Here is a 16072-nt window from a genome sequence, read left to right on the forward strand (position 1 = left end):
AGGGTCTCAGAGTATGGATGAGATGATGGTGTTCGGAGGAGGGACTTAGATTTATTAGGAACTGGGGAAGCTTGTAGGAAAGGAGGAGCCTATACAGGAAGAATGAGCTCCATCTAAACGAAATGGGAACCAGATTGCTGGCATGGAACGTTAAAAAGTTTGTAGAGGATTTTTTTAAACTAAGAGCTGGGCCAAAGCCGACAGGTTCAGAGGACCACATGGTTTGAACAGACATCCCACTGCAGTAGCACTTAACTTCAAAAATGGGGAACTACAGAAAAACGAGGAAGCTAATTAAACAGAAATTAAAAGGAACAGTGACAAGAGTGAACTATCTGCAAGCTGCATGGAAACTTTTATAAACACCATAACAGAGGCACAAATTAAATGCATACCCCAAACTAAACAAAATAGTAAGAGGTGGTTGGAGGCCAAAAGACACCCTTTAAAAATTGGAAGTCAAACCCTACTCGGGAAAATAGAAAGGAGCATAAGCTCAGGCCTGGTCTACACTACAGAGTTCTATGTAAGGCAGCTTACATTGATCGAACTCTAAGCGTCTACACTAAAATGTAGCTCCCACCAGTGTAACTCGTCCACTGCACCGATTTAAGAACTCCACCTTGGGGAGAGGCGGAGTGCTGAGGTCAATGTAGTTAGGTTGACGCAATGCCAGTATAGACACTGTGTTGTTTACATTGACTGGTGCAGCCTTTCAGTTACCATCCCACAATGCCCCACACTAACAGTTAAATCGGTGCAAATACTCCTGGTGAGAGCGCACACCGCCGACACAAGGAGAGTAGCATGGACGTGCAAAAGCAATTTAGTTACTTGGGTGGCTGTACAATGACATACCTTAGGTTGACTTAATTTTGCAGTGTAGACTTGCTCTCAGGCAAGTCAAGTATAAACGTACAAGTAGGCAGGCCACAAAAGAACCTGAAGAACAACTAGCAAGACACAAAAACAAAAAAAAAACAAAAAAAAAAAAACAACTAACAACATTAGAAGCAGGAAGCCTGCCAAAAGTCAGTGGGGGTCACTGGACGATCGAGATGCTAAAGGCCTTAACACAGCATGTTTGTTGGAGAGATGCTACATGAATTCTTTGCACTGGTCTTCACTGCAGATGACGAGGGAGATTCCCAGACCTGAGCCATTCCTTTAAGGTGACAAATCTGAGGAGCTGTCTCTGACCGAAGGGTCAGGGGAGGAGGTTTTGGAACAAATTGTTAAATTAAACAGTAATAAGTCACCAGGACCAGATGGTATTCATCCCAGAGTTCTAAAGGAACTCGTATATGAAACTGCAGAACTACTAACTGTGATATGTAACCTATTGCTTAAATCAGCCTCTGTACCAGATGACTAGAGGATAGCTAATGTGACACCAATTTTTAAAAAAGGCTCTAGAGGTGACCCTGGCAATTACAGGCCAGTAAGCCTAACTTCACTACCAGGCAAATTGGTTTAAACGACACTAAAGAACAGAATGATCAGAGACACAGATGAACACGCTTTGTTGGGAAAGAGTCAACATGGCCTTTGTAAAGTGAATTCATGCCTCACCAATCTATTAGAATTCTTTGAGGGGGTCAAACGCACACATGGACAAGAGTGATCCAGGGGATATAGTGTACTTGGACGTCCAGAAAGCCTTCGACAAGGTCCCTCACCAAAGGCTCATAAGCAAAGTAAGCAGTCATGGGATAAGAGGGAAGGTCCCTCTCATGGATCAGTAACTGTTAGAAAGACAGGAAAGAAAGGGTAGGAATAAATGGTCAGTTTTCACAGTGGAGAAAGGCAATAGCAGGCCCCCACAAGGATCTGTACTGGGACCTGTGCTGTTCAACATATTCATAAATGATCTAGAAATGGGGTAAAGAGTGAGGTGGCAAAGTTTGCAGATGATACAAAATTACTCAAGATAGTTAAGTCAAAATCAGACTGGGAAGAGCTACAAAGGGAGCTCACAAAACTGGGTGACTAGGCAAAAAAAATGGCAGATGAAATTCTACGTTGATAAATGCAGAGTAACACACAATGGAAGACATAATCCCAACTATCCATACAAAATGATGGAGTCTATTAGCTATTACCACGCAAGAAAGAGATCTTGGAGTCGTGGATAGTTCTCTGAAAACATCTGCAGAATGTGCAGCGGCAGTCAAAAAAAGCTAGTGTTAGGAACCATTAGGACAGGGATAGATAATAAAACAGAAAATATCATAATGCCACTATATAAATCTACACTATGTCCATACCTTGAATACTGCATGCAGTTCTGGTCACCCCATCTCAAAAAGGATACATTAGAATTGGAAAAGGTACAGAGCAGGGCAACAAAAACAACTGGGGGTATGGAACAGCTTCCATATGGGGAGAGATTAATAAGACTGGGACTGTTCAGCTTGGAAAAGAGACAACTAAGGGGGGATATGAAACAGATCTACAAATTCTTGACTGGTGTGGAGAAAAAGAGTTATTTACCCCTTCACATAAACACTAGAACCAGGGTCACCCAATGAAATTAATAGGCAGCAGGTTTAAAACAAAAAACAGGAAGTATTTCTTCACACAACGCACAGTCACCCTGTGAAACTTGTTGCCAGGGGATGTTGTGAAGGTCAAAACTATAATGGGGTTCAAAAAAGAAGTAGATAAGTTCATGGAGGACAGGTCCATCAATGGTCATTAACCATGCTCTGGGTGATCTAAACCTCTGACTGCTAAAAGCTGGGACTGAAGGACAGGGGATGGATCACTAGATAAAATTGCCCTGTTCTGTTCATTCCCCGCTGACACTTGCCACTGTGGGAAGTCAGGATACTGGGCTAGATTTAATATATGGAGATATCCTATCTCACAGAACTGGAAGGGACCCTGAAAGGTCATCGAGTCCAGCCCCCTGCCTTCACTAGCAGGACCAAGTACTGATTTTTGCCCCAGATCCCTAAGTGGCCCCCTCAAGGATTGAACTCACAACCCTGGGTTTAGCAGGCCAATCCCTCCCCCAATACGGCCATTCTCATGTTCAGCTACACACCTTGGACTTCACCTAAGTCGGTGCCGGTGTACAGTAGGTGGCATCCCAAATCCCACAGGACATTAGCCCCCTGCTCAGAATACTCTGGACCCACTAGCTGCCTGGTTCTTCTACTCACAGGTATCCGGAGGGCTCCTAAGAAGCTGATGGCTTCTGGCTGCTCGGCTGGTTCTTTGGGATACTCTGAAGAATCAGTGTTCTCTCGGCTACAGCTCCCATCATCAGTGGAGAGCGTCACTTCAGGGTCTTTCTCCTCCGATTCTTCCGATTCCGTCTGAAACCAGATTAGCCCAGCAGTTTACACTCAGGCAGCTGGAGCAGAGTGTGTCCATACCCTGGCCTGGCACACCTGTCGAGCCCAGCCCTCCCCTTGGTTGCAGGTACAACTTATTCTCATGCTCAGGCCCATCAGTATAATGGGATGAAGTATTGCATAGCCACACAACTGTGTAACAAGCCTGCTGTTTCAGGGACAGGCATTATAGGCCCCCGTGTAGGGCCCTCACTCCTGGGATCACAAACCTCAGTTGTCATTTAAAAAGAAACAAAAAACCACAAACACACACCAAAAACTGCTTCTAGCCCTTATGGCTGCAGACACTTGGGTCATGTTTCCAAGCTGAACCAAGGCAGTGACACCTGCCGGAGTTTGCAGACAGCCTGAAACAATAGCTGACAAATGAGCTTTGCCATTCGTCTCAATGGATTTGTTAACAGTGAAAGCCACTGCTGGGCGGGGTGGGGGTGGGGGGGCCCTGCCATCACCACCAGAACAGGGGCTCTCACTGCTGCCACCCCCTCATCAGTTCTCGTGGGGTGATGTCAGCAGAGCCCATCCTCCGAAGTTCTCTGCTCAGGGTCGTGGAGGCAGAGTCCTCGCTGCTCAGGCAGCCCAAGGTCCCCAGAAGACGGAACAGTGATTTTCAGTTTTCCCAGAAAGGAGGGTGGTAGCCCTGCCTGACTCCAACCAGCTCACATGGGCTGCCCCTGCCAACACTGCCCCAGGCAGGGCAAGGTCCCAATGCCAAGCTAAGGCTGTGCCAAGGACTCCACGCTGACTTAAATTCATGGAGGTTAAGTCCATTAATGGCTATTAGCCAGGACGGGTAAGGAATGGTGTCCCTGGTCTCTGTCTGTCAGAGGGTGGAGATGGATGGCAGGAGAGAGATCACTTGATCATTACCGGTTAGGTTCACTTCCTCTGGGGCACCTGGCATTGGCCACTGTCGGTAGACAGGATACTGGGCTAGATGGACCTTTGGTCTGACCCAGTACGGCCGTTCTTATGTAACCTGGCTCTGGGTTTAAGAGATTGACAGGACTAAGGGCTTGTCTACATGGGGACGTTTACCAGCAGAACTATACTGGTATAATTCTATTGCCACAGTGCAATAAGAATGTCCACACAGGAAGTTGTACTGAATAAAGCAGTGTCATTATACCAGTACATTTCTCTGGGTAGACTAGCCCTAATAGAGCAGAAGTGTAGCAGGCCATGGCTAAAACATGAACCAAGGTGCACTGGTTTACTCAGTACACCTTGGTACTGCAAACGTGGGAGTATTCAGGTCAGGAATGAGTTGTGCATTGACAGTTACACCTGCCTGCGGCCGGTGCTGCTAATCCCACTGCCTGAGTGCTGGACACATCAGGCTGCGTCCGAGTTTCAAGAGGAAAACTTGCCAACAGTACAAAACTCCATTTTTCCTCTCCTTCCCTCCCCCCACCCCAGCTTTTCTATTTGTTCGGGGGAGGGGGGGGAGGAAGAGAAAAGGGGGGAAACGGAAAGATTCAGTTTCTATCAAGGCTGCATGAGGCTGGGAGGAGGGAGAAGGTGGATTTAAACAAACGAACAAACTTTTCCATTAAGTTTCATTTTAGAAAAAAGTTCATAAAATAATAATAATAAAAAATAATAATAATAATAATAATGTCAAGCAGCTGTCAGCAGCCCTTCTTAGGTTCTGCCGAAGAGCTGCCCGGTCAGCACCACTCACGCAGAACAGCTTGGCACCTTCGCTAAGTGATGTGTCTCTAGCCCTGCAAAGTGCTCTTAGCGAGGGAGACCACATGGCTAATGAAAGTAGGAAAGCTCAGAGCCCCACTTGTGTCATGGGATCAATGTGCCTCCATCGAGGCATCTAAACAGGGGACATGCCAAGAACTTTACAATGCAGCTCCATACAGGTGTCCTGGGGAAATATGTTGTTACAGGTTATTTATAGATTCCAACCAGTGAGCTACACAACAGCACACGAGCCAGATTTCAACAGCCAAAGCATCAGGAACACCCTCCTTGAGCAATTCTGCATCTCTGGTTAACTTGTGCCATTCCCATGGCTGCACATCAGAGCTTTTGCTGTCCCACAGCAGAGTGAATTGCTAGCCCCACACCAAGGAAATGGGAAACCTTCTGGAAGCTGGGGTTTGGAACCGTGTTCCCTGGAAATGGCACTGTCCTTGCTGAGAGGGGAAGAGGAAACACCGCCTAGCCCTGGATTCCTCAGAGAGCTTGGAAAGGAAGTTAACTTACATGGTGTAGAGGTGGGTTACAATCAACGTCTTCAGGATCTGAAAGAGAGAGAGAGATTCCACGTGACTGCCACACACACACACACACACACACACACACCCCATTGCATCCTCCCGTTACCTCAGCACACGTACAACAGCCAGTGTGGGAAGCTAATCCAGCAGTCCCTAGTCTGTAGCATGTGTGCAGGCCACCCCACAGGACAAGAGCTTTCCTGTGCACTAACTCAGGAGTCCCCCAACTAGGAAAAAGAGAGTGCAAACCCTTGTGCGGTGTGCCCCAACATTTCATGCTACAAGACCTGAAGAATAAAAGGCCCCAGTTATGGCAATCTGAAAAGCAGGTCCAAGATTCAGCAGTGACGGCAAAGCCAAGGCTCGGCTGCAGCTCACAGTAAAGGTGACGACTTTAGAGACCAGTGACTATTTCCTAAAGTGAAGTGAACTGGAAGACCCTAAGTGTTCCCAAGGGGCTCATTTCCCCTCCATTTTCCAGCTGCACAGATGGGTGGGAGAGGGCCTCGGCTTTTATGGGGAGCATGCCTGGTGGGCAGCAGATCAATACACCTCTAGGGGAGCGCAGAGACCAGAGCACTGGCGGTAAAAACTTAGCGGACACAGTTCAGGTCAGCCATGCAGAGCAATAGCGTGGCCGGGATAGGGAAGCAGTTGTATCATCACGTGCCACTAGATGGCAATAGCTATTTGTTGTTTCCATTCAAAGAGCTCCTAGTCTGAAGTTTAAAGGTGCTCTGAGCTGTCTGAGCCCCGTGGGGCAAGAGACACAAAGGGTCAGATTGACAAGGTATCTAGGCACCTAAAGATGCAGAGAGGAACCTAAGAACATAAGAATGGCCAGACTGGGTCAGACGAAAGGTCCATCTAGCCCAGTGTCCTGTCTTCCAACAGTGGCCAACGCCAGGTGCTTCAGAGGGAGTAAACAGAACAGGGCAATTTATCGAGTGACCCATCCCCGTCATACAGTCCCCGCTTATGGCAGTCACATGCTAGAGACATCTAGAGCATGGGGTTGCCTCCCTGCCCCTCTTGGCTAACAGCTGTTGATGGACGTATCCTCCATGAATTTAGTTAATTCTTCTTTGAACCCAGTGATACTTTTGACCTTCACAACATCCCCTGAGTTCCACAGGTGCCTAACTTGGACACTTTTGTACATCCCACTAGGCACCTCTCTGCATCTTTAGGTGCCTCAATCCCTTTGTAAGTCAGGGCCTGGCCCAACATTCCCTTTAGCTTTGAGGTCCCCATACATCAGTGGGTAGCAATCACAGCAGTGCACCGCGTGAGGATTCTCATGGAATCTGACTGGGAGGCTTTTCCCTCAGGTGACCCCCATTGTACCCCAAAGAGCTTTGAAAGTGGTCCACACTGTAAGGTACCATGCCTCCAGCAGAGATCTTTGTGGCTGCAACGGGGCATATGAGCTCCCAGGAACTGCCCTCTCCTCACTGCTGTCCCTGCTTCACTTCTCTGGATGTCAAGACGCTCCTTTGCACTCCTTCCATTGTAAGAGTTCAGCCCTACAGCAGACAGCTTCCTGGATTCACACAGCTGCAAAAGCCCCACACAGCAGCTGCGACTTGCTAAGTTTGGAAGTGGGCCCCAACTGAGTGCAGCTTTCCCTATGGCTAGCTCCCATGCTGCCGATTTACTGCTCTGCGGGCCAGTTGGAAAGACGCTCAGCAGCTCACCAGCGTGTGCCACCCGGGAGAGAGACTGCCAGGGCCTGAGGTGCACATGCTACGAGGGATAAGAGATTTTGCAGTCACTCCCCTCGGGCATGGCTCTTCTAGGACCTCATGTTCCCTGGAGAGCCAAACCCCTTTCCACGGTTTTCATTCTTATTATCGGCCCATCATTTTCTAGTGTTTCCCCAGAGAGTCTACACATGGCCACGCAGCCCTGTACTACAGAGGACAGTCCCATATGGATCCCCAAAAGGTAGACAAGCCTTTCAAGCTCGAAAGTCAAGAGATAACACTGACTTCTGTGCATGAGAACCGCTCTGACACCACCTACTGTTTCCACACAGGCTTTGTACAGCCATCAGATAAGGACTTTGGAACCAGGGTCTTTAGCTCAGTAACAAGTCTTGGCTCTTTCCATAGATTGCCTGTGCCCAGGTTATCCTCACTCAGAATTCACCAGCTCAACGAGATATTGTAGAATAATCAGTTTTTGGTCCATCAAGAGTCTGCTCTTCACAGTTCGAGCTCTGCCAGCTAGCTCGGATTAACACTGATCTCAAACACACCCATGAGACTAGCAGCTTTGGGGAAGAGTACTCTGATAGCCTGAATCCATAGCCCATGGATATGCTCCAGCACCAACTGGTTCCATCTACCATTTCCACCAATGCTCCTGCCAGGGAACCTGCTCGCTGGAGGGTTCTCAGACACCAGCCCAAAGGGGACAGCGCCCTGCCAGAGGTCAAGCCAATACTGAAGGGAGGTTTCAGCGCCATTCACCAGCTACGCCAGTGTCCTAGAGCTGAAGGGCTTTAGATGCCAGCCCTAAATATTGAATACAGCCAGTTCTCTCCTCGACACTATGGAGGGCTGGCATGGGGTCAGCAATGCTGCACCTGGTACTGTTCTCCCTGCAGAGGCTACTGGGAAGCTGCCTCCCTCTCTGCCATGTTCTGTATCCAACTTCCCCACCCCCAGGCCAGCAGAATGCTGCCGCACCGCTAGTCTTCCAGCAGGAGCTTGTGATGAAGCATCTAGGCCCAGCTCACACTCACATTCAACGAGGAACAAGAAGCAGACAATTCCCATGACTGCAATGATGATCCCAGGCACGATGAAAGACAGGCCCCAGGTTGACGAAACCCACACTCCAGCGATCAGGGAGCCCAGGATGTTTCCTACCGAGGTATGGGAATTCCAGATGCCCATGATCAGCCCTCTCCTGGTGAAGGATAAGAGAGAAACCATTAGTACAGCATTTCTGCAGTGCTTGCTAGTTAGGACCATTTATTGGGATAGACTCTAGTGGATATGAGACGCTTCCCTGCAGGCCCTCAATGTCCTGCCATTTCCTCCACACCCAGGCCCTATACCGCAGCAGCTAAGAAAGGCTCAACAGGATTCCCAGCTCAGCTGATGTGGGCAAATGGGCGTGCAGGGACCAGGGCACATTCTCTCCTGTTCCAATCAGCAATGCCAATTTGGGGGGGGGGGAAGCAAAGGGGATTTGGCCAGTGGGCATGAACATGGCAGAGTCCAGGAAGAAGTACCCTGCACCAAAGACTGGGCCAACCGAACCCAAGAGGGAACATGAGAACACCGTTGCTGTATATCCTCCTCCCTAGGAGGAAGGGCCCACAAATTTGGGGACTGAGCCTTGCTCATGTTTTTCCAAGGTAAGGGCAGTGTGTGACTGTGTGCAGCTCCCACTATTGCTTGAAATGGACAATAATGGGCCAATGGTTCGTAACCAGCAATTTCCCTCTGGGTAGCACCATTCCTATATACCGCGAGGGCCCAAACACATCAGAGCTTAGCAACAGAGATACAGTTAAAGCAGTAATCCAGGAAAAGCCCAAACTAGGGGACATGCACAAGCCAGAAGAGACGGTCACAGCTACGGACTTTCAGCTGTAAAATCAGAGAGAGGCAAAGATCCAGGAAGGCTGCTACAGGAGGCAGTATCAGCAAAGGAGAAGCATGAACAATGGTGTGACTGTGAAGCAATGTAAGAGGCCCATGATCAGAGGAGAGCTGGGCTGCTTTGAGTCCATGGAGTTTTAAAAACAAGGAGGGATACCACAGAACTGGCTCCCACACGAATGAGTAAGCGTTTAAGGATGGGCTCCTGCTCCGTATGCGCAGAAGGGGATGTTGCATTCTGCAGAGGCTGGAAACGGGCATGCTAAGGAAGGGAGCTGCAGCAGTTAAGGGAGAGGAAATGAAGGCCTGGATGAGGACTGCAGCAGAGGGGCTCCTAGCAGCAGTGAACACAAGCAGGGGGGAGGGAGGGGAATATGCCGATTTACAGCCACAGAAACAGGGAAGGAAGAAAATTCTCCAAACCCAAAGTTATGGCCAGTGAGGACAAGTGGGGGGCTGGCTCCATGGGGAGCAATGGCAGAGATGGGCTCTTGCGTGACCAGTTTGCGAAGTGTGTGCTCATCACCCCATCTGATCATGACAGAGGGCCCAGCAGGTGCAACACATATGATCACTAGTTGCTGACATATAAAACAAGGTGGGTAAACAAACATTCTTCTCAGCACCGATGACTTACCAAGACAGGCCCTGAGTGCTGGAACACCTCAGGAATCACTGCCCCAAAGCACTGACAGGCAGCTATGCAGAGTGGAAGGAACACAGGGAGATATGCAGTGTGCACAGAGCTTACATTGGCAAATGGCTCAGGGTAGCTGCCTCTTTAATGGTGCTACCATCCTCGCTGGGAAGCCTCAGCATTTTAGGGTCTCCCCTGCCACACAAAAAAGCTGTATTGTAGGACCTTGTGTGAGTTTCAGGCCAGGCCTCGACAGCGCCACCATGACCATAAACCAAAGTTAGTGCACAGGTTTCTGTGCTGGGTGTCGTTTCCTGCCACTGGCAGGGTGTGAATCAGGCACTTCCTCAGGGGATGGGATTAAGCAACAAACACTTGAGAGAAGCCACAACAAAAAGCTTAAGAGATGAAGAAACAGACTCACTTCCCCTTTCCGAACCAGTTCCCAACGCACGTCACCACGGATGGCCAGCCAGTCGTCTGCACCAAACCATTGCAGATCTAGTGGGGAGAGAGCAGGTGTGTCAAGATGCCATGCAACAGAGTCACAATGTCAGACTGTGCTATCCCCTGCCCCCGTCCCTGGAAAGTTCAGTCCTCCTCTAGGACAGAGGTGTTCTCATTAGCCCACCACACATATCCACCACCCGAATCAGAAAGAAAGTAGTGCCTTACACCCTGACCATGCTCAGGCCATTCACCCCAGCCAGCTTCCCCACCAAAGAAGGAGAAACTCTGTCTGTGGTGCCCAAGTTAAAGGCATGCCAATTCCACCCTCTCCATGCAGTGGCAGGGAAGGCCAATGAGTGGTGCAGGTACACTTTCACCCATCCAGTAAAGGGAACTATGCAGGGCAGGTTTCAGAAGCGCTACAAGGACATTCATGGAGCTACCATAGGAAGTAGGCCTCCATCTGGATGGAGTTGCAGGCATTCACTGCACAGGGACATGACATCCACTAGCTCCTGTTGTCTCCATGGAGCTCTGCTTGTAGTGGAAGAGGCTGTTTCCTTCACTGAAGAGAAACACTGCAGTGCTCTTTGGAAAACACCAGTCCCGGATTCCAAAATGGTCAGGCCAAAACCAGAAGCCTGAAGTTCAGATCCCAAGTACATATTTTGACTCCTAAACAAAGTGGCTGATTTTCAAACATGCTGAGCACCCAACAGCCTCCTGGTAATTCAGCACTTCTGACAAGCCAGGACATTTATTCCAGAACCCAAATACAGATTTGGCAGACTAACTTTAGGTTCCTGCTTTTGAAAATTGTGGCCTTAATCCTCAGAACCCCTCACCCCATGCAGTAGGCTGGAGGTGTGCAGAAGCAGGGAGCTTGTCACTTGCCCAAGGTCATGCAGCGAGTCAAAGAGAGAGCTGGGATTAGAACTCCTAATCCCTGGCTTCAAGATCAGCCCAATATCGCCTCCCTTGTGCCCAGGGCTGACTGCTCCAGTATGTCTGGGATGCTGAAAGCACCCACACTTTTCAGTGAGTAGCTGGTAAGTTTTCCCTGCTGGACCATTTTACATGCATCAGGAACGTAATGTACCCCACCTGAAGGCTGGGAATCCCTGCAGTGCCTAGCAATGCTTTCTCAGGCGTTCGGTGATATTTCTGTCTGAAAGTCATTCCAGCAGCAGAACTTTCCATTTAAGTTGCCCTATTTCAATACCACAGCGTTTTCCAACTGCCCTCCCCACCTAGGGAGTGAGGAGAGCCTTGGATCTAAGGCACGAGATTACTGAGAAGGTTCTCAGTCTGCCACTAACTCGCTGTGTAACCTTGGACAAGCCACTTCTCTCTGCTCCCTCATTTTCCATTGGTAAAATGGGGTTAATAAACCTGACCCGCTTCACAGGGAGGCTGTGAGGCTAAGCTCGTTAAAGTGTAGAAGGTGCATCAAGTCATGCTCAGCATCCCAGTCACTCCTGTAAATAAAGCCAGAACCACCCTGAGACATGAAAATAGGTATCTGAAAGCACTGGGAATAGGAGATGGTTGGGAGGGGGGAGGGGTCTCTGCACTTAGAAGGAGGCCTACGTTTGAAGCGCAAAATCCTGACCCACGACCCAGCCCGTCTGCCCCAGCCTAAACATCCACTTAGGAAGCACTGGCATGTCAAAAACACAAAACGTGAGCAGTACACAAATGAGGCCTTTAGCCCAGGCAGCTGCCCTCTGGATTCCAAAGCTGCAATTAAAGATCTGCACTGCTGGTTGGGAATTCATCCTTTAATAGGCAGTAACAGCCAGGGCCCCACCCAGGGCCCCGCCAATAGCCAGCTCATTGTGAAATGCTTCCCTGGCCTTGCTTGAGAGAACAGAATCCCTGCCAGCAGCAGCAGTTTTGCGGCAATCTGAGCAGCTTCACCGCAGCCCTGGAAGTCACGGTTTTTCCATTGTGAGGGACGGCGCCGCAGTCCGCAGCTGGGATATTTTTGGGAGTCAAGTTTTGCTGCACCCCACGTCAAAGTGGCAGGTTTGACGGCATATTTCTTATCAGAGAAACTGGAGCAGGAAACTGGAACAGGAGCCTGCAATTACAGGTTCAGGAAACGTGGCTGTTGCCAGTAGGTTACATTTCATCAGCACTTGTGCCAATTGCCTCTGGTACAGGCTGTCTGGTGAAGCAGAGATTTGCAGGGCTGCATCTGGGACATCAATGTTCAGAAATAGCCATATTTCCTGCTACTTGCTCTCCATTGGCAATAGACAGGGCCAATGGGTCAGGGAGATTTCCCGACACTCCTGTAACCTAGCACATCTAGGGAACTTTTACAGGTTGTTTTCTGTTAATAGGCCCGTCCATTTCCTGTTCCTACCTGAGCAGGAATGAGAGTACTTGGCACAGAGGGGTCTGGGGTGCACCATCTGGACCCCAGATGAAGTGCCTGAAATACCAACGTTCTTCTGAACAGAGTTCTTTAGCTTTTGGTTTCTTCCAGTGGTTCATAGCAAGAGGGTGTGAGGAGGGAATCTGAAGAATAGGGACAACACTTTTTTCCTCCAGGCCCTATCAGCTTGCAGAGAATATCTGTGCGGCCTACTCTGGATGAAATCAGAGTGGAGGAGATGAACATCTCTCTGATCCTGAAGGAGACGCAGCCTTGCACTGCTCTGTAGCCTGGGTCTCCCTCAGGTAACACAGTCTGCCAGCTCTAGTCACTTGCTAGTTTTTCCATACTGGTCATTCTGCTCCAGCCTGGCTGCTGTAAGTTTGGGAGCATTTCAAGCCTCCCATTTCTTAACGTGTCCTAGGAAGTGCCCTGTTCTTGCTAGCACTTTGGAACAATCACATTAGAGAGAGCTCCTGGAGAATCCACTGCAGACGTCACACCGACTCAGGTCACCATGGAAAGTTTCTGCACGCTTAGGCGGATGCCTGGCCATGCCAAGAGTATCTGTTACCTTGCTTGTTCTTTCATATTGGGTGGAAGGGAGGGAAGAGAAACAGAACAGGTTTATGGTTTGGCTTGGCATTCCTGGCTCTCTGGGCTGGTCAGAGGAACTGAACCCCAAGCTGGTTTGAGAGCAGGTTAGACAAACGCCCGTCAGGAATGGTTTAGATTATACTTAGCCCTGCCACAAGTGCAGGGGACTGGACTAGATGATCTCTCGAGGTCCCTACCAGTCCTATGATTCTGTGATCACACCAAAGGCTGCAGAAGCATGTACTGAAAAGAACCCATCAGGCAGGACAAAGAGAAACTCCCGAAGTTACTGAGAAACTCACACAATAGCCTTTACTCCAAAGGATGCGGAGGATTCCCCTCGGGAAACTCAGCCTTTTTTAATGATCACACATTAGGCCGCTCCCATCAAACCAGGACATTTAATTACAGCTTTGCTGATGCACAGATTTCAGGCCATTACGATAAACTATTCTGCCCTCTTACACAAGGCAGGCCAGAGCTTCCCTCCAGTAACTCCTGCACTGAGCCCCATCACTTGTGGCTGAGTTAGCACATAGCTTTTAGCAGGAAGTCCGATATGGTTTACAGATTCCAAGTGGCTGAGAAGCACCATGTACCTGCAGAGGTGTTCCAAAGAAACTCTTGGCTTGCTGATTGCATGCAGACTCTTCAGAGGTATTGAACTCCCTGCTCTGCACAAGGGATTTCCACAGAGTGAAAATCCAGCCAATAGATTGCACCCAACGTTGTGGTCAGTTAAGCATTTCAGAACAGATGGTAGGTGAAGGCCAGGGACTCCTTACCTGGATGAGGATGTAGTACCAGAGAACGTGGATTTCCCAGAAGTAGGCCAGGCCAAACAAGGAAGTGAACAGTCCACTCAGCACCATCCCTCCCGACAGGTAATAGCGCAGTGGGAGGCGCTCACCAAAGATGCCGCTGCACAGAGGAGGGGAAGGAGCATTAACAGCCACCCACATGCACCTTGCCAGCTCAGCAATGCTTTACACAAGGGCTGGGACATGCTTATGGAAGGCTACAGCCTTCCCAGCTCTGTGAAATGCGAGGCCCATCTCTGCATGCAGCGAGGCTGAGGGGGCTGCCTGAACTCCAGAGACACAGAGCTACTTTCCTCCCAAGCAGGAACAAAACCCAGAACCAAACCCAAAATGCCACCCTGATCCTCTCACCCCCGAGCAGAATGAGCCTTAGATGCGGCCTTCTATCTCTTCGCCATGGCACCTTCCTAATGTTCAACTCTTCGAGTCCCCCTCCCCTCTCAATGGCTCTGGTTGTCTCGGTGTGGAGTGCTGGCCAGCGCTGATGTCATATCTCACAGGCATTGGGCCAAGTTATCATTTATGTGCTGTGCTGGCTGAGGCCAGGTGCCGTACGTCACCAACCCAATGCAGCGTCCCCAGGACAGACCTAGTATGTGGTCTCCTCCCACCTGCACCCAGACCGGAGACCACCCCGCCATCCCACTCAGCCCAGATACCAACCTGACCTCTCAAACAGGCTGGACACATTTCAGATACAAACCCCTGAAGCTGCCGTCACAAACAGCAAACTGATAAGAAACCTGCTAAAGAGTCCACAGCCTGTAGCACCTGTGATGAATGTTATTTACCAAGCTGGAGCGCAAGTCATTTCTTATCCCCACAGGGTTATTTTCCGGGGTAGGGGAAGGGCAAACGCCACCCAAAATCATCATCATAACCCAACAGCAAGCTCCAATAGAGGGAAAAGTCTGCATTCTAGGAACAGAACAAGGTGGCTGAAATTCCAAGCTAGGGCTACACCGATTCCACTGGCAGCGAAAGCCAGAGTCTAAGGGAAAGGGAAGGGTCTGTACAGACCAGTCAGCTAGGGCGCTTGGAATCACTGGGCTGAAGCAGGCAAGAGAAATGGGGATCAATTTATTCTCAGTGCCGGGAGGCCAGTTCAAAGTTTGTCTCCCCTTCATCTTGCTGGACAAGAGACGTGACCAAAGAGCACTGGTGCTGCAGCTTTCTGCCAGGGTCTAGCTCCCTAAGGGACGTTCCACTTCTTAACAATCCGTCATTGGCATCATACAGCACCATTCACCCAACACATTCCAGAATGGTTTACATCAGCTTCATGCATCACTGAAATGCAGCCACTTCTGGGGTGCAAGGTAGCAACATTGGCTATGCTACATGTCCTGTGCTTTTGAGGCTACCAGGGACATGTAGGAAGCCAGAATCAGACTGTCTGGCCCAGCTTTTGTCCAAGACACCATCATTGAGCCAGGGAAAGATACCACCCCGACGCAAGAGCCAGTACACCTGTTGGCAGCTATGCAGTTGGAAAGCTCTCATGGGGTCTGTGGAATGGAGGTGATCACAGTGAGGCATCTGGGGGAGGATCTGAGATGTAACCGTCTCCTCCCCACATGCTGGTGGTGCTCGGAAGTCCATACCTGATAAACATTCCAATGGCATAGGCAACCAAGAAGGCATTGTCCAGGGCACCAAAGAGCTCTTTGTAGTTAGCCTGATCTGGAAAACAGGTGACAATGCTCTTTAACATGCTGGTTTCTGCCTGCAACAGGCTGGAATAGCAAGACTCCCAACTGCAGTCTCTGCCCACTCTCCCCACCTCAGCACCGCGGGGATGCTTCGAGACCTGGAAGGTGGGCTTGCTGCTAGCTATATTTTCAGGGTTTAAGCCTATATATTTTAGAGAAGCCCTGCATCTCATTCACATCCACAGGGGATATTGCTCTCTCCCACTCCCGCCCCAATGCAGGTTACCGCTTTGTGCTCCCAGCAAGGCTCAGAGACCCT

General features: G+C 49.6%; 1 protein-coding gene across 2 annotated transcripts in view; it reads right to left on the reverse strand.

Moving 5' to 3' along the window:
• SLC37A2 (solute carrier family 37 member 2) overlaps positions 1-16072 on the reverse strand; it is a 58399-nt gene that overhangs the window by 16544 nt on the left and 25783 nt on the right. For both annotated transcript variants that reach the window (XM_054005783.1, XM_054005782.1), the window contains exons 4-9: positions 15706-15784; positions 14066-14201; positions 10275-10351; positions 8346-8512; positions 5583-5620; positions 3168-3323 (exon numbers count right to left, since the gene is read on the reverse strand). In XM_054005783.1, the coding sequence (XP_053861758.1) occupies positions 3168-3323; positions 5583-5620; positions 8346-8512; positions 10275-10351; positions 14066-14201; positions 15706-15784 (653 nt within the window). The remainder of the gene's footprint in view (positions 1-3167; positions 3324-5582; positions 5621-8345; positions 8513-10274; positions 10352-14065; positions 14202-15705; positions 15785-16072) is intronic.

The sequence above is a fragment of the Malaclemys terrapin genome, chromosome 15 (genome assembly GCF_027887155.1).
Source record: "Malaclemys terrapin pileata isolate rMalTer1 chromosome 15, rMalTer1.hap1, whole genome shotgun sequence".
Lineage (NCBI taxonomy): Eukaryota > Metazoa > Chordata > Testudines > Emydidae > Malaclemys > Malaclemys terrapin.